At 44.4% G+C, this 25,734-nt stretch overlaps 1 protein-coding gene across 3 annotated transcripts in view; it reads left to right on the top strand.

The window, feature by feature from the left end:
• OCA2 (OCA2 melanosomal transmembrane protein) overlaps window positions 1-25,734 on the top strand; it is a 284,022-nt gene that overhangs the window by 58,839 nt on the left and 199,449 nt on the right. For all 3 annotated transcript variants that reach the window (XR_011570128.1, XR_011570130.1, XM_070801365.1), the window contains exons 6-11: window positions 449-521; window positions 7,213-7,373; window positions 9,145-9,227; window positions 10,642-10,795; window positions 23,440-23,511; window positions 24,681-24,746. Coding sequence is in view for 1 of the 3 variants with exons in the window: in XM_070801365.1 (XP_070657466.1) it covers window positions 449-521; window positions 7,213-7,373; window positions 9,145-9,227; window positions 10,642-10,795; window positions 23,440-23,511; window positions 24,681-24,746 (609 nt within the window). In the remaining 2 variants the exon portion in view is untranslated. The remainder of the gene's footprint in view (window positions 1-448; window positions 522-7,212; window positions 7,374-9,144; window positions 9,228-10,641; window positions 10,796-23,439; window positions 23,512-24,680; window positions 24,747-25,734) is intronic.

Genomic DNA, 25,734 nt, shown 5'->3' with positions numbered 1-25,734 from the left:
ATGGGGTCGAGAAGAGTCGGACACGACTGAGCAACTTCACTTTCACTTTTCACTTTCATGCATTGGAGAAGGAAATGGCAATCCACTCCAGTGTTCTTGCCTGGAGAATCCCAGGGACAGGGGAGCCTGCTGGGCTGCCATCTATGGGGTCACACAGAGTCGGACATGACTGATGCGACTTAGCAGCAGCAGCAGCAGCAGCAGTCAATCCTTAAAACTGTCAAATATCAATAATCAAGGCCCATTGTAGCAAAAAAAAAAAAATAGTTTAATGGATCAGAATTTTATCTTTTAATATCTCAGAAAAACTATTCAGAGTAAGTAGGTAAATTTTGGATACATCAAGCAGCACAATTATCATAACCCTATTTTCAGCTCTTATCAAAGTTATTAAATCCTATTGCTGTCACACCACAAATCTATCATTAAATGTTTCTGATTGTTGCAGATTTTATTTAGCCTGTATCCAGATCAAGGAAAGCTCTGGCAATTGCTGGCTGTGTCACCGCTGGAAAGCTACTGTATCTGAACCTTTTTTGAGATGGACGGTCACCCGTGGTTGAGTCACAAAGTGAAAAGACCTGAGAACTGTTATGATGGTTTGCTCAAGGTCACAGCATAAGCAATCATGATTACTCCCCATGTGTTTTTTGTTCCTCCAGGATGTTTGTTGAAAGATAAGGCTTCAGAACATAAAGGGAGGGGGCTTTAGTGAGACAGCAGTGGATGGGTGGTGGGAAGATTCCCCATGGAAAGGTGACAGCAAACAGTGTATTTTAGTTAAGGCCCAGCTTTCTGTGGCTGTTGGATGCTCTTTCTGTCCCCCCAACCCCACCCCCAGCCCCTGACCTCTTATGTCTTAGCTTAAATGGTTCCTCTTTACCTAACTTTAAGTTCATTGGTTCTTTCCTTGGCAGTGTCATCTGAGCTTGATGATTGCTTGGTTTCCTATCCTCTGGGATCTCTTGCCATTTCGTAGGTCTCAGCTGCTACAACAGAACCACAACCTGGATGACTTAAGCAACAGACATTTATTTCTCACAGTTCTAGAGGCTGGACATCCAAGGTCAGGATGGGCTGATTTGGTTTCTAGTGAGCACTCTGTTTCTGGCTTTCAGACGGCCGCCTTCTTGCTATGTCTCCTATGTTTGTGTATATGTGTGTGTGTGTGTGTAAAGAGTGAGAGCTCTCTGTCTCTTACAAGAACACTGATACTATCAAATCTGGGCCTCAACCTATGACCTCATTTACTTTCAGCTATTTCCTTAGAGACCCAGGCTTCCCAGGTGCCTCAGTGGTAAAGAATCTGCCTGCCGATGCAGGAGACGCAGAAGACATGGATTCCATCCCTGAGTCAGGAAGATCCCTTGGAAGAGGACATGGACATTCAGTCCATAGCAGAGATGAAGTTTTAAGCTTGAAGGTGAACTCACCTTAACTTCTATGGGCCAGGGGGAGTTATGTAAATCCAATTAAATGTTGGCTGTCTTGTGGTCTATGGTTGCCATGGTAACCATCAGTGCCCCAGACACCTGGAATTTCTCAGCCTTCTTTCATCTGCCTGCCAGGCCCTGCACTGTTCCTACCCATTCTTCAGGGGTAGGGCTGCTTTCTCATTTTACCTGCCCCCAGCTCTTAGGGTTCTCTTGTACTCTTGGGCTCCAGATTTGATGTGCTTCCCTATTAAATTCAGGCTTTCTTAGGGATCTCCCCATTCCACTCATTGTCCCTGTGAGAACTTGCTGGAGTTCATGGAAGAAGAAGAGCCTAGAAGATGTTAGCATCCCTATTCGGTGGCTCACCAGGCCAAGGTCAAGGCCTAGTTGAGAAGAGGGCTCAGAAGATCCTGACTCAAGTTTGGTCAAGGAGGAGGTTCTGGACAGTGCTTCTGAGCCCAATATTAGATAAGCTCTGAAGCAAACTGAAGGAGAAGCCTGAGAGTCTCCACAGTTTAGGTGAACCTTACAGATTTGTTCTGTGCACTGCAGCAGCACATTGCTGGCAGTTCAGAAGAACTTTGCTTGTGTGTCTTTCTTTCCATCATGCATGGGCCTTCAGGATATAGTTCTCTGTTCTGAGAACACCAGACCAGAGTAGATGGTCATGCTTGTTAGAAGAACAGTACGAAGACCGTGAGCTGGGAACTCCCAGGAGAGTGGCCCTGGTGCTCACAGTGGGTTTGGGTCAAGTCAAGCTCGATCAGATCAGATCAGATCAGTCGCTCAGTCATGTCCGACTCTTTGCGACCCCATGAATCGCAGCACGCCAGGCCTCCCTGTCCATCACCAACTCCCGGAGTTCCCTGAGACTCACGTCCATCATCCAGCCATCTCATCCTCTGTCGTCCCCTTCTCCTCTTGCCCTTAATCCCTCCCAGCATCAGAGTCTTTTCCAATGAGTCAACTCTTCGCATGAGGTGGCCAAGTACTGGAGTTTCAGCTTTAGCATCATTCTTTCCAAAGAAATCCCAGGGCTGATCTCCTTCGGAATGGACTGGTTGGATCTCTTTGCAGTCCATGGGACTCTCAAGAGTCTTCTCCAACACCACAGTTCAAAAGCATCAATTCTTCGGTGCTCAGCCTTCTTCACAGTCCAACTCTCACATCCATACATGACCACTGGAAAAACCATAGCCTTGACTAGACGGACCTTTGTTGGCAAAGTAATGTCTCTGCTTTTGAATATGCTATCTAGGTTGGTCATAACTTTCCTTCCAAGGAGTAAGCATCTTTTAATTTCATGGCTGCAGTCACCATCTGTAGTGATTTTGGAGCCCAGAAAAATAAAGTCTGACACTGTTTCCACTGTTTCCCCATCTATTTCCCATGAAGTGATGGGACTGGATGCCATGATCTTCGTTTTCTGAATGTTGAGCTTTAAGCCAACTTTTTCACTCTCCACTTTCACTTTCATCAAGAGGCTTTTTAGTTCCTCTTCACTTTCTGCCATAAGGGTGGTGTCATCTGCATATCTGAGGTTATTGATATTTCTCCCGGCAATCTTGATTCCAGCTTGTGTTTCTTCCAGTCCAGCGTTTCTCATGATGTACTCTGCATAGAAGTTAAATAAACAGGGTGACAATATACAGCCTTGATGTACTCCTTTTCCTATTTGGAACCAGTCTGTTGTTCCATGTCCAGTTCTAACTATTGCTTCCTGACCTGCATACAAATTTCTCAAGAGGCAGGTCAGGTGGTCTGGGATTCCCATCTCTTTCAGAATTTTCCACAGTTTATTGTGATACCTACAGTCAAAGGCTTTGGCATAGTCAATAAAGCAGAAATAGATGTTTTTCTGGAACTCTCTTGCTTTTTCGATGATCCAGTGGATGTTGGCAATTTGATCTCTGGTTCCTCTGCCTTTTCTAAAACCAGCTTGAACATTAGGAAGTTCACGGTTCACATATCGCTGAAGCCTGGCTTGAAGAATTTTGAGCATTACTTGCTGGAAAGATGGCTTAAATTTGAGTCATGGATTTGAGTAATGGGAAAAGCAAGAGGACCATGATTGGATACAACAGAGGAAGAAGATGATTTCTTTGTCTTCTCTCTTCCATGATTTGGTCTGGCTAGGACTCTGGTATAAGTTCAAAGGACTTGAAGGATGATACTGAAAACGGATATTTATTAGTTAGACCAAGATGTTTTGGGGACATAAAATGTGGTTAGAATCATGTTGGTCTCCAGAGAAGTAGAGAAATGAATAGCATGTAGTTTCTTCACTTGAGGAGCTAGACCGGGGGGAGAAAAATCTAAAACAGACAAGAGTATGTTGTGAGTGAGCACTTTAACAGAGTAAGCCTGATCTACAGAGGACACAGGCAGGAGTGAGGATCCTCTCAAGCTGTGGATAACAAGGAAGGGTTTAAGGAGAGGAGAGCTTGAGCAATATCTTAAAAGATAGTGGGGTTCTCTAGGTTTGGGGGAGGCCTCTGAGGCAAAGACAAGATATGACTTTAGCAGAGCAGACCTTTCAGAATGGCTGGAAGGCAAGGATCAAAGCTGCCTGCAGGGTGGGTTTGACCACAGGTCCAAGTTGCTGGGATCCATAAGTCACTGCTGACACCAGAACATTGCAGTGGGCTTTGACTCCCAGGCACAATGTGGGCATCTGGAAAAACAGAGGGAAAGGAGGGCAGAGGTACATGTGGTCCAGTGTCCCTTGGATTTTGTGTGCACTCCATTTGAGTGGTGGTTAATCATAGTGTGTTTTAATCTTCCTTCTAGGGAGTGACACCCCCACAAGGACAAAGACTTTGTTCCATCCTCCTTGCTCTTTGTTTGCAATGTGCTATGCTCTGGTTAGTCGCTCAGTTTGACTCTTTGCAACCCCAAAGATTGTACCCCACCAGGCATCTCTGTTCATGGGGATTCTCCAGGCAAGGATATTGGAGTAGGTTGCCATGCCCTCCTCCAGGGGATCTTCCCCACCCAGGAACTGAACAGGGGTCTCCTGCATTGCAGGCAGATCCTTTACCAGCTGAGCTACCAGGGAAGCCCTATAAACATTCATTACATTATTAGAAGAAGCCTCTGCTTCTCTGATATTAGCCTTCGAGGGTGCTGATCCATCTCCTGGGTTTCTGCAAGGTCTCTAAAGTTTCTTCTGTGCTGAAATATCTTTTCCCACTCCATACATATCATGTGTCTGCCTTGGGGAAAGACCAAGACAGGAATAATTTTAGTGTGGCAGAATCATCAGTGTCTCTTTGGGCCTTTCCCTACTATATCCTGCCTCATCTGTGACTTCTGTTTGCCTTTTGTCCTTTTTGGAAGCCATGTAGCAGCATAGCTGTGGGTAGATGCTTTCTAGCCGAGAGCTGGCTGCCCATTCTCAGCTCTAATATAGGAAACAGTGCTGGAAAAAAAAAACACTTCCTTTTTTTAAAAAATATTAATTTTAATTGGAGGCTAATTACTTTACAATATTGTAGTGGTTTTTGCCATACATTGACATGAATCAGCCATGGGTGTACATGTGTCCCCCATGCTGAACCCCCCTCCTACCTCCCCCCATACCATCCCTCAGGGTCATCCCAATACACCAGCCCTGAGCTCCCTGTCTGATACATCAAACCTGGACTGGCAGTCTATCTCACATATGGTAATATACATGTTTCAGTGCTATTCTCTCAAATCATCCCTCCCTCGCCTTCTCCCACAGAGTCCAAAAGTCTCTTCTTTACATCTGTGTCTCTTTTGCTGTCTCGCATAGAGGGTTATCATTACCATCTTTCTAAATTCCATATATATGGAATTATAGTATAGTATAGTATATATTAGTTAGTATACTGAATTGGTATTTTTCTTTCTGACTTACTTCACTCTGTATATTAGGCTTGAGCTTCATCCATCTCATTAGAACTGATTCAAATGTATTATTTTTAATGGTTGAATAATATTCAATTGTGTATATGTACCACAGCTTTCTTATCCATTCGTCTGCTGGAGGACATCTTGGTTGCTTCCATGTCCTAGCTATTGTAAACAGTGCTGTGATGAACACTGGGGTACCCGTGTCTCTTTCAATTCTGGTTTCCTCAGTGTGTATGCCCAGCAGTGGGATTACTGGGTCATGTGGCAGTTCTATTTCCAGTTTTTAAGGAATCTCCACACTGTTCTCCATAGTGGCTGTACTAGTTTTCATTCCCACCAACAGTGTAAGAGGGTTCCCTTTTCTCCACACCCTCTCCAGCATTTATTGTTTGTAGACTTTTTGATAGCAGCCATTCTGACTGGCGTGAGATGGTACCTCATTGTGGTTCTGACTTGCATTTCTCTGATAATGAGTGATGTTGAGCATCTTTTCATGTGTTTGTTAGCCATCTGTATGTCTTCTTTAGAGAAATGTCTGTTTAGTTCTTTGGCCCACTTTTTGATTGGGTCATTTAGTTTTCTGCAATTGAGCTGCATGAACTGCTTATATATTTTTGAGATTAATTCTTTGTCAGTTGCTTTGTTCGCTCTGCCATTTGGAAGGCTGTCTTTTCACCTTGCTTATAGTTTCCTTTGTTGTGCAAAAGCTTTTAGTTTTAATTAGGTCCCATTTGTTTATTTTTGCTTTCATTTCCATTACTCTGGGAGGTAGGTCATAGAGGATCCTGCTGTGATTTATGTCAGAGAGTGAAAAACACTTTATTTGTCAGGATATTTTTGTACTTAAAAACAAACAAACAAACAAACAAACAGTGCGTCTTGCTAGGGGAATTTTAAAAAAGGGTTAACTATTCACTGGCACTCCCCAACAGTCTGTTTAAATCCCTGTAAACACCCTGGCAACAGTGAAGTTCTGCCTTCTCCCAAGTCAGCTCCATAAACCACCTGTTTCTTTAAGGGTTTTAAGGAAGAGTAAAGGAATTGGTCACTGAATTGTCCTGCAATCAGTGAGCTGCTGCTAAGACTTTTGAAACCTCACATAAAACATAGATCATTTTGAGAATCATTTTTTTGCACCTACAGCAGCTTTCTCTTCTGGAGCAAGATAGCTGGGCTAGCTCCTGTTTAGAATCCCTGGCGTGGGCCCCAGACCTTGCAGCAGAGGTGAGAGTCAGCTGGCACAGAGAGAGGGAGCCTGAGAGCACAGACCCTTCCATCTGTGCAGCACACCAGTGCAGGGTGTAGGAGTGAAGGGGCCAGGTTGTGGTGGGGATGCAAGGGCATGAGGGTTACATGTTGAGAGGAAGGAGCATCTTTTCCCTATAACTTCCCTGATTCAGTTGTTCACAAGCTTCGAAGGGATTTCCCTCCTCTCAAGGCAATGGACTTCATTGGTTTAGCCAGTTTAGGATTTCTTGTTCAGTTCTCCCTGTGATTTCTCACCAGCCACCTTAGGATTTGGGCATGGCTGTGGATTAGTTCATCTGTTCATTCAGGAGGCCATCCTGTCTGTTGCTCACCATGAGTTTAGGAACTGGGACAGGGGTTTTATTCTGGCTGGCAAGAGTGGTAGCAGAGATGATTGTAGGAGGCGAGACACCAGCTAGATGTTAAAGCAGATGATTCAAAACACAATTAAAGAAAACAAAACCAATAGCGTGTGTCAGAAGTGAGGGGCTGAAGAAGTAGGAGCAGGCAGGGTAGATGGAAGGGATGGCCTGGACGTTCCTTTCCTTGTGTGCCTCCCGAGATGGGTGTTCCCTGGGAGGGTTGGGGTGAGGGGGTGTAGTCCAGGCCTGTCCCTCTTGTGCTGTAGTTTGCCTTGACACTCCCCCAGCTGTGAACCTCAGCAGCCACGCAGACTCCATGCTGCTCCAGGTGGGCCTGGCAGGGGCCCTGGTGGCCGGCAGCCCCAGTCATCTCGGGAGAGAAGAGCACGTGATGGTGGAGGTGACCCAGGCCAACACTCCAGGCTCCAGGCGGCGGCGGCCACAGCAGGTTACACCTAAAAGTTACTTGAAAAGAATTGTAAAAAATCATTTTATTTCTTTATAAATTGAATTTCTTCTTGAATGGATTTGATGGGAGCCCTAGGGCAATGACACCATTATTAGGCAAGCTGTTATGTTTTACTTTGTCATGGAAATTCTCTTTTCTCTAAGGCAGTTATAAAACTCTCACAATTTCAGTAAAGTCAGGCTTTTGAGGTTTCTTTATTTTTCAATTTAGAGTGTTTTTTTTTTTTGATAATTCAGAGAAACATATTTTTGAAAGTGTAGTTAAATCTGAGCCTTACCTCATGGTACAGAAGATAGTTCAACACTATGGTTCCCTTGAGTTTGTGGACTCTTAGCTAAGTTTGTGTCTGCTTTCCCCGAGCTTCTGCTTCTGTACCAATATGACCTTGTACTCAGCATCTAAGGCAGGGACTTTATTATTGCACATCCTGCAAAGGTTAGGAGAGTCAGCAGTCCCAGCCACCATGTCCCAGAGCCCAGACAAGGCCTAGTCTCGCTCTCTCGTTCCCCAAATCCTGGCCTCAGGGACTCCCCTGGATTTTCATGATGACTTCCGTATGAAGTCATATCCCTAGTTCACAGATTTTCCCTGTTATAACTAATAGAAGGAAACGCTTTTGGTATATGAGGCTGTGTCATCCAGAATGGAGTATGACTGCAGTAATGGTGGGTACAGCACCCATCACATTTTTCTGCCATACAGAGCAGTGTCCCCAGAGCCAGAGTCTGATTATGAAGAAGGCTGCGGTTTCATGGACAATGGCTGATGCAGCACTGATGTTCTAAACTGGTTGCTCTGGCCATGGTCTTAGGACATGAACTTGGCTTCCCTGTATGCATTGCATAGTTCTCTGGCAAGGGTTCCACAGTAAAGATGAGATGGGCACATTTAATCTGCTGATGGTTTCCTCTGTGACCTTGTGTGGAGGAGGCTATGACCTTTTGTAGCCTGCTGACACATCAGTAGTTGCCTACCCTTGGGTCTGTACTGAGCTTCCCAGCTCCAGAAACACAACACAGGAGATTTTTACTGAAGGGTTTTTTTCTTTTTCCTGATACAGTCTTTCCAAACACGAAAGTTTTAAGAGAAGTTGTGATCTCTCATTCAGGCTTTGACCAATTTCAGAGTTCCTTTTTCGATTTTCTTTATAATTTGTGGGTGGCAAGACTTCTGTCCTCCCACTGAAATTTCCCCAGCAGCCATAGCCAGGCCTCCCGCCTTTGCCCCACCAGCACCTCCATCTCTGCACACATCTGGCCCCTTTCATCTGGCTTTTCCACTCCCCTGCCCTTGACAAGGGCAGCTTGGCCTGTGAAACTAGAAGCTCATCCTCAGGCCCTCCTCCCATAGGCTTCTGGGACCCGGGTGTGGAGAGTTTCCTGCTTCCAGTTTGCAAACAGAAAGCAATCTTTCTGGTCAGTTGCCTCAGTGGGTTCAGAAGACTGTCTCCAGTAACATGCAGTGATTTCCTTTTCTCTTAATGGGTTTTATTTACTTCTGTATTTTTGTGTCTTTGTACATGAATTCTGTATTTGTATTTCCGTATTCTTTTTCTTAAACACAGCCCTCCAAATTATGGATGTTTCCAGCTGCACATCACCTGGCTGTCTCTAACATCTCTGTGTGAAAAAGACTTGTGCTCTTTTCTTTCTTCTTATTCTAGACAAGCACCTACCCTGAACATTGCTGGACCCCAGCTGATGGCCCAGACTCAAAGCCTTACCAGGATTTCATGCTTCGACTTTTGCAGGTCACTCATAATTGGACGATATTTTTAAATCCAAGTGGAAGTGAGCACGTGGTGGTGAGCAGGACCTTTGAGGTTCTTAGCAGGTAGGTCTTGGTGACTGAAGTCTCAGGGAAGCTCCTCTGGGACATGTTCCCTAGAGAAGTATGACCCTTGGGACTCCAGTTATGAATAGCTAGCAAGTTATGGGCTTGGAGTTGCTCCTTTTGTGTAGCCAGTGAGCATGAGTCTGTGGTGGGCGTCAAAACCACAGGTGTCAGGAAGTAAGACTGCAGAACCCATTTTGAAGCAAACTATGTTTTACAGCTGATACTTTAAATTCATTAATATCATGAAGCTACGCAATGGGGAATTCTGGTATATCTTAGAATTCTTTTTTCTGTAACGCCACTCCATGTTGAGTCAGTGCTTTTGATTACTATATAAGTTTGCTAGGCCTGCTGTATAAACACCACAGACAGGTGGCTTAAACAGTAGACATATATTTCCTCAAGCTGGCAGAAGGGTATGTCCCTCCTGAGCCTCCTCTCCTTGGTGTGTGGATGCTGTCTTCTCCCCGTGTCCTCATGTGGTCAACCCTCTGCATCTCTGTGGGCCAAATTCCTTTTCTTATAAGGACACCAGTCATGTTGGTGTCACTGTTTTTCACTTAATCACCTTTGTGAAGACCTTATCCCCAAATACAGTCACATCCTGAAGTATGGAGAACTAGGATGTCCAGATATGAATTTTGAGGGGACATAATTCAGCTCAGAGCAGTTACTGAAATTTTAGAGTCTATTTTCACCAGGCCACATACTATTGATCTTCATGCTTCTTGTTCCTGGTGTTTTCCCACCATTAGTGACAACCTGACTACCTGTTCTCAGGTTGCACATGACCCTTTTCCAAATGTCTCACATGCGAGAATTGTTGGATTTGCTATTTGTTAGCATGGGCTTCTCAGGTGGTACTAGTGGTAAAGAACCCACCTGCCAATACCAGAGTCATAAGAGACACAGGTTCGACCCCTGGGTCAGGAAGATCCCCTGGAGGAAGGCATGGCAACCCACTCCAGTATTCTTGCCTGGAGAATCCCATGGACATAGAAGCCTGGGTTGCATAGAGTCAGACACGACTGAAGTGACTTAGCATGTGCACAAAGCAATCAGATGTGTGGTGAGGAGGAAGATGGAAAATTAAACGGTTTAAACCACTGTGAACATCCTTGCTCCTGTTCATTGCTGGACTGGTGGCCTGTTATGAGGCAGGCAATGCCTGATGGAGGCTGAGGAGCTATGTCAGAGGGGCCTGGCTATGGGGAGGCTGTGCATGTATTCACGTGGCTTGCCTGTGCTCAGGGCTCCTCATCTGGCAGGTTAGGCACTCTGAGATCGGTTCAGGCTCTGGTTATAGCCATGGGCGACTGGTGTTGGGAAGAAAGCTGAGGGAGCAAGTGCTGATGGTTGATGTCAGGTCTGTTTCCTTAACCAGTGGTAAGATATTTGCTTCATTCTTCAGAGAGCCTGTTTCCATCAGCATCCGCGCCTCCCTCCAGCAGACCCAGATTGTTCCTCTTCTGATGACTCATCAGTACCTCCGCGCAAGTGTTGAAGCACAAGTGACCATTGCTGCGGTCATCCTCGCTGGGGTCTACGTGCTAATTATATTTGAGGTAACTTGCATGCCTGCTCTCCTGGGTTTATCTGTGCCCACAGGTAAGTGTATTTTAACATGTTGGGTGCTAGGGATGGGCTCAGTCTTGCATTTTAATTGAATTGAAATAGTGTCTTTCCTAAAAAGTAACATTTCCCTCATTCTAGGTAGAAAATTGCTCTGTACTGGAATATTTGCTGAATCTTGGCAGTTGCCATATGCAAGATGAGTTTTGCCAGGCACTAGAAAAAGTTTATTGAGAAAACTGAATGTGCACATGATTTTCTCACCCTCGATTTGCTGCTCACACAGAATGCCCCTGAAGAGACAAGTGTTGAAACTTTCTGAGAATCGGGGTCTTTGTCTGTAAAATGGGCGTGTTAAAATACCCCCTATTTTTTCATAGGATTGTGTGCACAATGAGGACCTTGGAGACCTTGGGCTATGTGTGGGGAAGGATTATCTGTTATGTTTATCAACTCAGCTAATGAGCCCAATGATTTCATGTCCCATCAATTCAGTGTTTCTGGAAAATTTTAAGTGTGGCTATACCTTCAATAGCATTAAACAAAGTACAGATACTGCCTGACTGGGCAGGTCCATTGTTGTTTTAGTTGTGAAACCAGATTTACAGCAACACACAGATGGGACTTTTGGCCCCACTGGGCTGAGCCTGGAGGATCAGGAGGTGAAGGTGAAGGTAAAGGGATGTGTCTTCTCAAAATATGAAAAGTGCCCTGGAGCTTCAAGGAGGTAATCTGAGGGGGGAGTGGCCAGGAAAATTCCCGAAATTCCCTGAGGCTGTCTGATCTGTCTGTGAGGAATGCTGGCTTCAGCAGGTTGAGCCCATAGTTGTCCAATAAGGTCCATCCATGGGTTTAGTTGCTCTGTCTCATTTATTCTGGGGCGGCTCTATTCTGTCCTCCCCCCACCCTACCCCAATCAATATTATTATTGTTTCAGGGTTCCTATGACCACACACAAAACTCTGTGATCAGGCAGAGTCTGGAGGAGTCCAGGAGCAAGTTTCTTAGCAGTTTTCTCCTCAAGGAGCCACAGAGAACATATTACTTCCTCCAACGGCATTGTTTAAGGGCAGGCTGCTTGAGATGTAGAGCCCAAGGTTTTTGTTGATGTGATTTTATAATCACAAAATTAATACACAGAAATCCCTTGCATTCCAGTACACTAACAATGAAAAATCAAAAAGAGAAATTAAGGAAACAATCCCATTCACCATCACAACAAATAGTATAAAATATCTAAGAATCAGTTCAGTTCAGTTCAGTCACTCAGTCGTGTCCAATTCTTTGCAACCCCATGAATTGCAGCACGCCAGGCCTCCCTGTCCATCACCAACTCCTGGAGTTCACTTAAACTCATGAATAAACCTACTTAAAGAGACAAAAGATCTGTATGCAAAAAGCTATAAGACACTGATAAAAGAAATCAAAGAACATGGACAGATGAAGAGATACACCATGTTCTTGCATTGGGAGAATCTGTATTGTGAAAATGACCATACTACCCAAAGCAATCTAAAGATTCAATGCAATCACTATCAAATTACCAATGGCATTTTTTCAGAGAACTGGAACAAAAAATTTTACAATTTGTATGGAAAAACAAAAGACCCCAAATAGCCAAAGCAACCTTGAGAGAAAAACATGGAACTGGAGAAACCAGCTTTCCTGATTTCAGACTATACTACAAAGTTACAGTCATCAAGACAGTATGGTACAGGCACAAAAACAAAAATATAGACCAATGGAACAAGACAGAAAACCCAGAGATAAACCCATGTACCTATGGGAATCTTATCTTTGGCAATGGAGGCAAGAATATACAATGGAGGAAAGACTATCTCTTCAATAAGTAGCATGCAAAAACTGGACAACTACATGTAAAATCATGAAACTAGAACACTTCCTAACACAGAACACAAAAATAAACTCAAAATTGATTAAAGACTAAAATATAAGGCCAGAAACTATAAAGTTCTTAGAGGAAAACATAGGTAGTACACTCTGACATAAATCACAGCAATGTCCTCCAACACCCACCACCTAGAGTAGTCAAAATAAAAACAAATGGAACCTAATTAAACTTAAAAGCTTTTGCACAGCAAAGGAAACTGTTCAGTTCAGTTCAGTTGTTCAGTCATGTCCAACTCTTTCCGACCCCATAAACTGCAGCATGCCAGGCCTCCCTGTCCATCACCAACTCCTGGAGTCCACCCAAACCCATGTCCATCAAGTTGATGATGCAATCCAACCATCTCATCCTCTGTTGTCCTCTTCTCCTCCTGCCCTCAATCTTTCCCAGCATGAGGGTCTTTTCCAATAAGTCAGCTCTTCGCATCAGGTGGCCAAAGTATTGGAGTTTCAGCTTCAACATCAGTCATTCCAATGAACACCCGGGACTGATCTCCTTTAAGATGGACTGGTTGGATTATTTACAGGAAACTGTAAACAAGGTGAAAAGACAGCTCTCAGAATGGGAGACAATTTCAAATGAAGCAACTGGCCAAGGATTAATCTCCAAAATATATAAGCAGCTCATATAGCTCAATATCAGAAAAATAAGCAACTCAATCAAAAAATTAGCAGAAGGCCTAAACAGATATTTCTCCAAAGAAGACATAGAGATGGCAAATAAACACATGAAAAGATGCTCAACATCACTCATTATTAGAGAAATGCAAATCAAAACTACAACGAAGTATCACCTCACACCAATCAGAATGGCTATCATCAAAAAACCTATGAACAATAAATGCTGGACAGGATGGGAAGAAAAGGGAATCCTCCTGCACCATTGGTGGGAATGTAAACTGATACAGCCATTATGGAGAACAGCATGGAGATTCCTTAAAGACTAGGAATAAATCTACCACGTGACCCAGCAATCCCACTACCGGGTATGTACCCTGAGAAAACCACAATTCAAAAAGACACATGGACCCCAGTGCTCATTGCAGCACTATTTCCATTAGCCAGGTCATGGAAGCAACCTTGTTGTCCATCAACAGAGAAACGGATAAAGAAGATGTGGTATATTACTCAGCTGAATATAAAGGAACGAATGTGAATCTGTTGTAGTAAGTCAGAAAGAGAAAGACAAATATCATATATTAATGTATATAAATGGGATCTAGAAAAATGATACTGATGAATCTATTTGTAGGGAAGGAATGGAGTTGCAGACATAGAGAAGGGACTTGTGGACAGAGCAGGGGAAGGAGTGGGTGGGATGCATTGAGGAAGTAGCATTGACACATACACACTATCATGTGTTAAACAGATAGCTAGTGGGAAGCTGCTATATATCACAGTGAGCCCAGCCTGGCCCTCCGTAATGACCTAGAATGGTGTGATGGGGGAGAGAAGGGAAGCTCAAGAGGCAGAGGAGATATATATCTGTATCTATATCTATATATAATGACTAATTTATGTTATTGTACAGCAGAAGCCAACACAACATTGTAAAGCAATTTTCCTCCAGTTAAAAAAGAAAAGAAAAAAAATAAGAAAATATCACATTAGGCATGACTGTTTCTCCTAACTCTCAAAGAATCCAGATGTGCACAGGTGGTCTCAGCTGTTCCTACCCTCCCTCTCCTGCTACCTTGCCTTTGCAGGTGGCTCTTGTGGTAAAGAACATGCCTGCCAATACAAAAGACATAAGACATGTGGGTTCAATCCCTGGGTCAGGAAGATCCCTTGGAGGAGGGCATGACAACCCACTCCAGTATTCTTGCCTGGAGAATCCTATGGACAGAGGAGCCTGGCAGGCTACAGTCCATGGGATCCCACAGAGTCAGACACGACTGAGTGACTTAGCACACACAGAGGACAGACAGCACTGTGGGTTAGTCTGGAATCAGAAACGCCAACACAGCCTAGCTTGGGTGCCATCCCCAAACCACCCTTCCCTCACAGACACATGGACGCACCCATGCTGAGGCAGTTTGTTTGGTAACATACAGACCCTGCCAAACCATCACAGGTGGGAACATAACAGATGAGTTTAAGAAGAAAGTGGGTGTGCTGGCTCTTATGTGAAGTGCCTTTGACACTCAGACCTCAAAGACAGTGATGAGACTACCCCCATCACTGACTACCCCAGTGAGGTGGCAGCTGGCCCACCCCTCAGATATGGCCCCTGCCTCTCCTACACACAGAAGGCCCTGGGCAAGAGAAATGCTCACAAGAGCAGTAGGGGTTGGGGGAGAAAGAGCAGAGGCCCTTGTTGCCAGGCCCTCCCAAACCACTGGCCAGCAGGTGAACCCTCTTTCATTCCTTATGAAGCTTCTTAGGCAAACTGGACCCCTTGATGAAATGAGATGGTTCATGGTGACATTCTCAAAGGAGACTCCAGAATAGCAATGGATGCCAGAAATTCCCTCCAGTGGCAGTGCAGTGAGAAGTGCAGCAGTCGGTGCTCCCCCAAGGTAGGTCCCTAGCTCAGCAAGAGTTATGAGATTCTCTCCAGCTATGTGAGAACCAGGCTCAGTGGGCTCTGGCACCGGAAGGAGAAGGCACCACCCCTCCCTGTAGGGGTATGGTCACCTCCTGCTTCCAGTCAGCCTCTCAGCATCTGCACATGTGGTCAACAGGCCTCTGCTCACTGTAATTCATAAGAGACCCAGGCTGCTTCTCACCTGGGCACCACTGAGGCAAGAAGAAGGCGGAGTCTCTCTTCTCATATCCCAACAAGCAGAACACAGTTTACAACCAAATCTGACTTCAGAGGGAAGGGTAGGCAGTTCACCATGCACAAGGACAAGAAAGCATTCACATGGAAGAACAGGCAGGCAAGGTCCACACTTTCAAAGAGGCCAAAGCACCCTCTTCCTAGGAGATAAGGGAGGGTATAAAGAGGGCCCACCTGGAAGGTAGTGCAGCAAACAGAGCAGTGTTACTACCTTGTAGGCAGACAGGACCCAGCCCAGGAAAATTGGAGCTGGCCCAGGTCTTACACCAGAGCACAGAGAGGCAGGGTGTCACCTCAAGGGACAGCCAGTTCATGCCCTACAAACCAAAAAGTTCTCTAAGTTTTGCAGATGAAGAAAGTGAAATGTGGAGAATTTACTTAGCATCTAAAAGCCCATAATCACCCTACTACATCATGGCAGGAAGAAACAATTGGAAACACGGCCTTCAACTGGACGCACACTGTAAGTGCTAAAATGCCTATGAAATGCAGAGTGGTACTGAATTCAAGGCCCGGAACTGTACCACTTGTACACGGGCCTGGGAATTTTTAGAAACACAGGATTCAGAACCGAGGAATGTCTAGGAAACCCACCACCAGTGTTTCTGCTGTCACTGTGGATCAGTTGGCTCCTGCTGTTGCCCTCCTGTACTGGGAGGGAAGGGGCTCAAGAAGGCACAGGTACCTCCCTCCATGAGCAGCCCCTCCCTAAACAGAGGTGCTCCTGCTGCCCAATGCTCCCCAGTCTAGGAGAATTTATATGAGATGACACAAAGCAAAGCTCTTTTTGTCTTTTCTTGTAGCTCATTGAGTATCCTCAGTATAACTATTTTAATTAATTTATTTATTTTAATTGGAGGCTAATTACTTTACAGTTTTAAAAGTGGGGTCCCAGAGCTCATGTGGGGTCCCTAGAGAGCAAGGCACACATGCAGTGGCATACAGCTGCTTGCGGACAGTGTACAGCAGCCAGCACACCACATGGGCAGAAATGGCAGCCATGGGAGTTCCACATATCTGCAGATATTTAGGTATCTCATTCTTCTAATGAGTCTCCCTGCACTTCCTTTATCCTTGCATTTACCAAAGTAGCCCAAGGAAGAAGATTAGTCAACCATCTCACGTTCTGAACATTTAAATGTAAACTGGGAGATGATGTCAGCATCATGGCAGCTTGAGATATCCCTCCTTTTTGTCCCCCTTTTCTGATAGCTAACTAGGCATCCATCCACAAAGGAAAAGTACCTCTGTAGGAGCAGTGAGATTCAAAGGACCTAGGAGGAGCCTCTCCTGCCTGTGCACCCAGTAATAAGCAAACATACCCTAGCCTAAGCTGTGAAACCAGCAGGAGCCAGCAATGGCAACCTAATCTCTCTTGGCTGCTATCAGGGAAAACCTAGACAGTGCTGACCTGAGCAGATACCCAGGAACAGCAGAGAGTTTGTAGAAGCCCAGCCTTTCTGAGAGGAAATTACAGCATGTCACTGAAGGAAAACAGTACAAGTTAGGACACACTGGAGAGGGTAATAGGACCTTGGTCAGCACTGCCCCTCTCCTAAGGCCACATTCCACTGGGCTGAACTAACTGATAGGGAGTAAGTGCTTGGCTTCCCCAGCTGTGCAGGATGCAGGAAGAAAACCAACTTATCTCTGCCAGAACCCGAGTACTCAGGCAGGGCATCCATGCTTGCAGGGAGGGTGGTCAGGAAAGAGTCAAGTGAAACTATCAAAGGGCATTAAAAGAATACATTTTCTGCTGACTGCACTCAGCACTTCAGCAGGAAATCTGATTATTGATCTGGAGAAGCTCATCCTAGGATCCCCCCAAGGCCTGCAGGCATCCCTAATGCCAACCTCTCCCTGTCTCCCCCCACTGCCTTTGTAGTGGCTCCTAGTACATGCTCTCTGTGTGGTGGTGAGAGCACTGTTGGTCAACAGTAGATGGAGTGCTGCCAGAAAACAGACTGGCTGTGGGCAAAGGAGAACTGGAGCTATAGCACCGCCTACTGCCAACAAAAGGGGCTTTTCCAGCAGCCAGCCTGGTGAGCTGCAGAGCCAGAGAACACATAAAAGCATACACATTCTGTCACAAGAAGGAGCAAGAAGAGTGCAGCAGGTGTGTCCACAGGAGGTCAGAGAAAGTATCAGGCGTAACAGAACAAACAAACAGTATATCCCATCTGAATACAACTAATAAAGATTTGAGGAGACGTCTGTTACTTTGCTGACAAAGGTCCATGTAGTTAAAGCTATAGTTTTTCCAGTAGTCATGTACAAATGTGAGAACTGGACCATAAAGAAGGCTGAATGCCGAAGAATTGATGCTTTTGAACTGTGGTGTCAGAGAAGACTCTTGAGAGTCCCTTGGACTGCAAGGAGATCTAACCAGTCCATCCTAAAGGAAATCAGTCCAGAATATTCATTGAAAGGACAGATGCTAAAGCTGAATCTCCAATACTTTGGCCACCTGATACAAAGAACTAACTCATTGGAAAAGACCCTGATGCTGGGAAAGATTGAAGGCAGGAGGAGAAGGGGACAACAGGATGAGGTGGTTGGTTGGCATCACTGACTCAATGGACATGAGTTAGAGCAAGCCCCGGGAGTTGGTGATGGACAGTGAAGCCTGGCGTGCTGCATTCCATGGGGTCGCAAAGAGTTGGACATGACTGAGCGACTGAACTGACTGACTGACTGCTACTTCAAATGAGAAAGCATCAATGTAAAGCTACAAGGAATATGAAAAATCAAGGAAATAAATCATCACCAAAGATAACAACAGTCATTCAATAAGTTAACTCAAAGGCACAGAATGTCGCTATCTTGCTGATAAAGTATCAAAAGTAGCTATACCGATGCAGAGAACAAAGTACTGGTTACCTGCAGGGAGGAGGTGGAGGCAAAATATAAGGGTGGAAGAGTGGGAGGTACAAAGTATTGGGTGTTAAGATAGGCTACAAGAATGTATTGTACAATATGGGGACTATTGCCAACATTTTGTAATAACTATTAATGGAGTGTAACTTTTAAAACTGTAAAGTAATTAGCCTCCAATTAAAATAAATAAATTAATTAAAATAGTTATACTGAGGATACTCAATGAGCTACAAGGAAAGACAAAAAGATAATTCAGTGAAATCAGGAAAACAACACATGAACAAAATGAGAAAATTAACAAATGAATAGAAATCATGAAACAGAAACAAACAGAAATTCTGGAGCTAAAGAACTAAGTGAGGAAGATGGAAAATGCAATAGAACATCAACAGCAGAGCAGACCAAATGGAAGATAAAATAATAAGTGATCATGAGGAAAGGAGTTTTGAATAACCCAATCAGAGGAGACCAAAGAAGAAAATGAAAAAGAGCAAAGAAAACCTTCATTGTCTGTCAGATGTTCATGTAGGATAACTGGATTCCAGAAGGAGACAAGTGAGAGAAGGGGGAAGAAAGTTAATTTAAAGAAGTAATCGCTGAGCTTCCAGTTTAGAATGGCAGAGTAGAAGGGTGGGCACTCATGTCCTCCTGCAAGAGCACCAAATCACAACTAGCTGTTGAATAACCATCCACAGAAGGGCACTGGAACCTACCAAAGGAAAAAAAAAAGATGCCCCATATCCAAAAACAAAGAAGAAACTGCAGCAAGACAGTGAGAGGGGCACAGTCACAGTAAAATCAAATCCCATACCTGCCAGATGCGTGACCCACAAACTGGAGAAGAGTAATACCAAAGAGGTTCTCCCACTGTTGTGAAGGTTCTGAACCCCACGTCAGGCTTTCCAGCTTGGGGATCTGACAAAGGGACTGGGAATTCCCAGGGAATTTACCTTGAAGGCCAGCGGGATTTGATTACAAGACTTCCACAGGACTGGGGGAACCAGAGATTCTGGTCTTGAAGGGCACAAACAAAACCTTATGCACATCAAGACTCAGAGGAAAGGAGCAGTGACTCCACAGGTGATTGAACCAAAACAACCTGCTAGATTTGGAGGGCCTCCTGTGGAGGCGTGGGTCAGAAGGGGCTCACCACAGTGATGGAGGTATTGGCAGTGGCAGTCTGGAAAGGTCCGCCTAAGGTCTAATGGTGACCCTCTTGGAGGTCACCATTGACTGGACCATAGGGCCCATAGACTTGAGGGCTGGGTCTTCTCAAGTCAAAAAACTACCAGGGAGGGAGGGCAACCCCACCCATCAGCAGATAACTGGATTAAAGCTTTACTGAGAAAGGCCCTGCCAACCAGAGCAAGACCCAGTTTTTCCCACCACAAGTCCCTTCCATCAGGAAGTTTACACAAGCCTTCTCGCCTCTTCCATCATGGGGCAGACAAAAGAAGCAAGAACTACAGTCTTACAGTGACTAAAGCTAAAACCACATTACAGAAAGGTAATTAACAAGAAGAAAGCAGAAGGTTATGTCCCAGATGAAGGGACAAGATGAAACCCCAGACAAACAACTAAATGAAGTAGAGATTGGCAACCTTCCAGAAAAAGAATTCAGAATAATGATAGTGAAGATGATTCAGGACCCTGGGGGTGGGGGCAAGGGGAAATGGAGGCAAAGATTGAGAAGATGCAAGAAATGTTTACCAAAGACCTAGAAGAACTAAAGAACAAACAAACATAAATAAATAATACACCAGAAGCAGGGATCAAGACCATCCCCATGGAAAAGAAATGCAAAAAAGCAAAATGGTTGTCTGAGGAGGCCTTACAAATAGCTGTGAAAAGAAGAGAGGCAAAAAGCAAAGGAGAAAAGGAAAAATATTCTCATTTGAATGCAGAGTTCCAAAGAATAGCAAAGAGAGATAAGAAAGCCTTCCTCAGTGATCAATGCAAAGAAATAGAGGAAAACAACAGAATGGGAAAGACTAGAGATCTCTTCAAGAAAATTAGAGATACCAAGGGAACACTTCATGCAAAGATGGGCTCAATAAAGGACAGAAATGGTACGGACCTAACAGAACCAGAAGATATTAAGAAGAGGTGGCAAGAATACACAGAAGAACTGTACATAAAAGATCTTCACAACCTAGGTAATCACGATGGTGTGATCACTCACCTAGAGCCAGACATCCTGGAATGTGAAGTCAAGTGGGCCTTAGAAAGCATCACTATGAACAAAGCTAGTGGAGGTGATGGCATTCCAGTTGAACTATTTCAAATCCTGAAAGATGATGCTGTGAAAGTGCTGCACTCAATATGCCAGCAAATTTGGAAAACTCAGCAGTGGCCACAGGACTGGAAAAGGTCAGTTTTCACTCCAATCCCAAAGAAAGGCAATGCCAAAGAATGCTCAAGCTACCGCACAATGGCAGTCATCTCACACGCTAGTAAAGTAATGCTCAAAATTCTCCAAGCCAGGCTTCAGCAATATGTGAACTGTGAACTTCCTGATGTTCAAGCTGGTTTTAGAAAAGGCAGAGGAACCAGAGATCAAATTGCCAACTACCACTGGATCATTGAAAAAGCAAGAGAGTTCTAGAAAAACATCTATTTCTGCTTTATTGGCTATGCCAAAGCCTTTGACTGTGTGGATCACAATAAACTGTGGAAAATTCTGAAAGAGATGGGAATATCAGACCACCTGACCTGCCTCCTGAGAAATCTATATGCAGGTCAGGAAGCAACAGTTAGAACTGGACATGGAACAACAGACTGGTTCCAAATAGGAAAAGGAGTTCGTCAAGGCTGTATATTGTCACCCTGCTTATTTAACTTCTATGCAGAGTACATCATGAGAAACGCTGGACTGGAAGAAGCACAAGCTGGAATCAAGATTGCTGGGAGAAATATCAATAACCTCAGAGATGCAGATGACACCACCCTTATGGCAGAAAGTGAAGAGGAACTAAAAAGCCTCTTGAAAGTGAAAGAGGAGAGTGAAACTGTTTCACATTCAGGAAACTGAGATCATGGCATCTGGTCCCATCACTTCATGGGAAATAGATGGGGAAACAGTGTCAGACTTTACTTTTTGGGGCTCCAAAATCACTGCAGATGGTGATTGCAGCCATGAAATTAAAAGATGCTTACTCCTTGGAAGGAAAGTTATGACCAACCTAGATAGTATATTGAAAAGCAGAGACATTACTTTGCCAACAAAGGTCCGTCTAGTCAAGGCTATGGTTTTTCCAGTGGTCGTGTATGGATGTGAGAGTTGGACTGTGAAGAAAGGGAAGTGGCGAAGAATTGATGCTTTTGAACTGTGGTGTTTTAGAAGACTCTTGAGAGTCCTTTGGACTGTAAGGAGGTCCGACTAGTCCATCCTAAAGGAGATCAGTCCTGTGTGTTCATTTGAAGGACTGATGTGGAAGCTGAAACTCCAATACTTTGGCCACCTGATGTGAAGAATTGACTCATTGGAAAAGACTCTGATGCTGGGAGGGACTGGGGGCAGGAGAAGGGGATGACATAGGATGAAATGGCTGGATGGCATCACTGACTAGATGGGCATGAGTTTGGGTGAACTCCAGGAGTTGGTGATGGACAGGGAGGCCTGGCATGCTGCGATTCATGGGTCACAAAGAGTCGGACACGACTGAGCGACTGAACTGTACTGAGAAGCAAACACTAGCAGAATAACTGAGGCAGAATGGACAAATGACCTGGAGGACAGAATGGTAGAAATCACTGGCATAGAACAGAATATAGAAAAAAGAATGAAAAGAAATGAAGACAGCCTAAGAGACCTCTGAGACAACATTAAATGCACCAACATTTGCATTATAGGGGTCCCAGAAGGAGAAGAGAGAGAGAGAAAGGACCTGAGAAAATATTTGAAGAGATAAGACCTGAAAATTCCCATATATGAGATAGGAAATAGTGAACCAAGTCCAGGAATCACAGAGAGTCCCAGGCAGGATAAACCCAAGAAGGAACACACTGAGACACATAGTAATCAAACTGACAAAAATTAAAGACAGAGATAAAATATTAAAAGCAACAAGAGAAAAACAACAAGTAACATACAAGGGAACTCCCATCAAGGTATTAGCTGACCAATGGCAACCCACTCCAGTATTCTTGCCTGGAAAATCCCATGGACGGAGGAGCCTGATAGGCTGCAGTCCATGGGGTTGTAAAGAGTTGGACACGACTGAGTGACTTCACTTTCACTTTTCACTTTCATGCATTGGAGAAGGAAATGGCAATCCACTCCAGTGTTCTTGCCTGGAGAATCCCAGGGATGGTAGAGCCTGGTGGGCTGCTGTCTATGGGGTCGCACAGAGTCGGACACGACTGAAGTGACTTAGCAGCAGCAGCAACACAAATTCTACAAGCCAGATATATTTAAAATTATGAAAAGGAAGAGCCTACAACCAAGAATACTCTACCCAGCAAGACTCTCCTTCAGACTTGATGGAGAAATCAAAAGCTTTCCAGATAAGCAAAAGTTAAGAGAATTCAATACCATCAAACCAGCTTTACAACAAATACTAAAGTAACTTCTCTAGGCAGGAAACACAAGAAAAGGAATAAGACCTGCCAAGAGAAAATAAACCCAAAACAATTGAAAAAATTTTAATAGGATCATACATATAGATAATCACCTTAAATCACCTTTCTTTAGAAAGCAGACTGGTGATAGTTGTGTGTGCGTCTAGGGCATCCAGACTTTGAAACCCATGATTTATCTATTGTCCTAAATTCCCTGGTGGCTCAGCTTGTAAAGAATCCACCTGTAATGTGGAAGACCTGGGTTTGATCTCTGGGTTGGGAAAATCCCCTGGAGAAGGGCATGGCTACGGCTCCACTATCCTGGCTGGGAGAATTCCATGGATTGTGTAGTCCATGGGATCGCAAAGAGTCGGACACAACTTTCACTTTCACTTTCAATAGGTATGGTATAGAATGGCCAATCTTCACAAATACTTATACCAATACAAGCTTCTGTGTGTTTTAAAATCCTGTGGACTAGAGTGAAGTAATGTTCTATGCTTCTTCCAGATTGTTCACAGAACACTAGCAGCCATGTTGGGGTCCCTTTCAGCATTAGCAGCGCTGGCTGTGATTGGTGACGTAAGTTGTAACATTTTGAGTCAAAGGCTTAGCATTTGATAGAATGTCAGCTTCAAAGACAGTCCAATAATTAGGTGTTATTTTAATATACTATTTCACGTTTCCTGTTAAGGCATGAACTAATGAACTTTATACCATTGATGAGCAATTAACATTTGATTTTATCACACACACCCCATCTTAGCTGAGGAAAGGCTCATGATGGTCAAGTACTCATTCAGGCCATGCACCTGAGCAATGTTAGAGCCAGCCATATGCACTGTCAGCCCTTGGAGACCAGAGGAGGCCATCCTAGCTGGAGCAGAGAGGTGGGAGATAGTGAGGTTGGGGACAGACATCAGGAGGTCCCTGGAAGTGCATGTCTGTGAGGTGATACTGTCCCCTCAGGATCTGAGCATGTTCCATCCTGCAGAGACACTGGAATGAATGTAGAGAAGCAAGAGAGGCCAAATACTCTGGAGATGGAGGCCTGGGGTTGTTTGAGGAGCAGTGCTGCACTGACCAAGGTGGCCACACATGGAACTTGGGATTCGAAAAAAACTCTGTAGAATTTCACAGATTGTTCTGAAAAATGTTTCTAAAGGCCAGTCAACCAAAGAGTAAAAATAATATGTGAGACCTTGTTATTTATTTATTTTTCTCTTTTATGGCTAGAATTGGTATAAACAAACACTCACTCTCAGGGTAAAATGTCCCAGAATCCTAAAACTTACACATAAACCTCTGTTACTTTGATTAATTGTTAAGGAGTAGTGTAGTAGTAGTTATTTAATTTTGGAAATAATTGATATGGCATATGCCTTGTGCTGCAGGAAAATCTCTGGACCACTGTGAAGTCCTTTTCCAACAACGAGGCTCTCCAAGTGCCCTCACTTCCCAGTCTGGGCTCCCAGTTCCCCATGATCCTACCTTTCCTTAGGGACAGGGACAGGGCTTAAGAAGTCTGCCTTTCTCATTGACAAGTGCATAGTTTTGATGTTACGATGCTTTGGGTCACGACTGTTTTTCAGTAATGATATAATAGGATTTCAAAGGCAAGTGGATGGTGTGATTTTTGTGATTTTCAGCTCTGGCCATGAGTGGGTTTTCTGTAAAGTGCACATGTTTACAGCTTATCACCAGGAGGATGAGGCCCAGGACTAATTGGCTAATTTGTGGTTTGATTGCAGAGACCCAGCCTGACCCATGTGGTGGAGTGGATTGATTTTGAGACTCTGGCCCTGCTGTTTGGCATGGTAATGACAGTCCTCCCAGTGGGACTGGGCCCCAAGTTTGCTGTAACCTGGGACTTTCTCTTTTACTGCTGTCACTGCTAATTCTTAAGGACACCATGCTGCTTGACTGTTAGGGCTTGATTGAGAAGTGTTTGCAGGTCTAGCTAATTTCTCCTGATGAAGAATGGAGTGATTGGTGCTCTGGTTGGTTAGCTGGAAAATTTTAGCCTAAGGCCTCTCTAACAGAGAAATAATCTTGCCATTGAGAAAATTCAGCAGTTTTTTGAGTTACTGTCCTTAAAATATAAAATGATATATCTTAAATAAATAAACCATATAAATTTTTCAGTGATTGAAAAAGTACCTTTAATTATATGGATAAAGGAAGAAAGGAAGAAATTGTCCCTAAGTGATAGTTTGTTAATTTACCATATTTTCAAGTGACCACTCTACTGCATGCTATGGAGAGTGTCACCAAATCAACCTGTAGGAAGGGAATTTTAAGGCACACTAGTGAGTTAGTGGGAGAAGGCAATGGCACCCCACTCCAGTACTCTTGCCTGGAAAATCCCATGGACGGAGGAGCCTGGTAGGCTGCAGTCCATGAGGTTGCTGAGAGTTGGATACGACTGAGCGACTTCACTTTCACTTTTCACTTTCATGCATTGGAGAAGGAAATGGCAACTCACTCCAGTGTTCTTGCCTGGAGAATCCCAGGGACGGTGGAGCCTGGTGGGCTGCCGTCTATGGGGTCTCACAGACTTGGACATGACTGAAGCGACTTAGCAGCAGCAGCAGCAGTGAGTTAGTGTGGAACATGAGTCATAAACAGATTTAGTTGGAATAAGGGGAATTTGACAAGGGTCTGGACAGCAGTGGGAATGGCTCATGTGTCCTTGAACAGACCCCACAGTGGCTGAGTGATCTGAAGGAGGGCTGTGCTGCTCTAGGTGTCAATGTGATCCAAAATAACTGTCTGATTTGTGGATGCGGTGTGGGATTCAGGTCA

This window comes from Bos indicus, chromosome 2, assembly GCF_029378745.1.
Source record: "Bos indicus isolate NIAB-ARS_2022 breed Sahiwal x Tharparkar chromosome 2, NIAB-ARS_B.indTharparkar_mat_pri_1.0, whole genome shotgun sequence".
NCBI classification, from domain to species: domain Eukaryota; kingdom Metazoa; phylum Chordata; class Mammalia; order Artiodactyla; family Bovidae; genus Bos; species Bos indicus.
The sequence above is the reverse complement of the archived record's forward strand: the minus strand, read 5'-3'. Positions and strand labels throughout refer to the sequence as shown.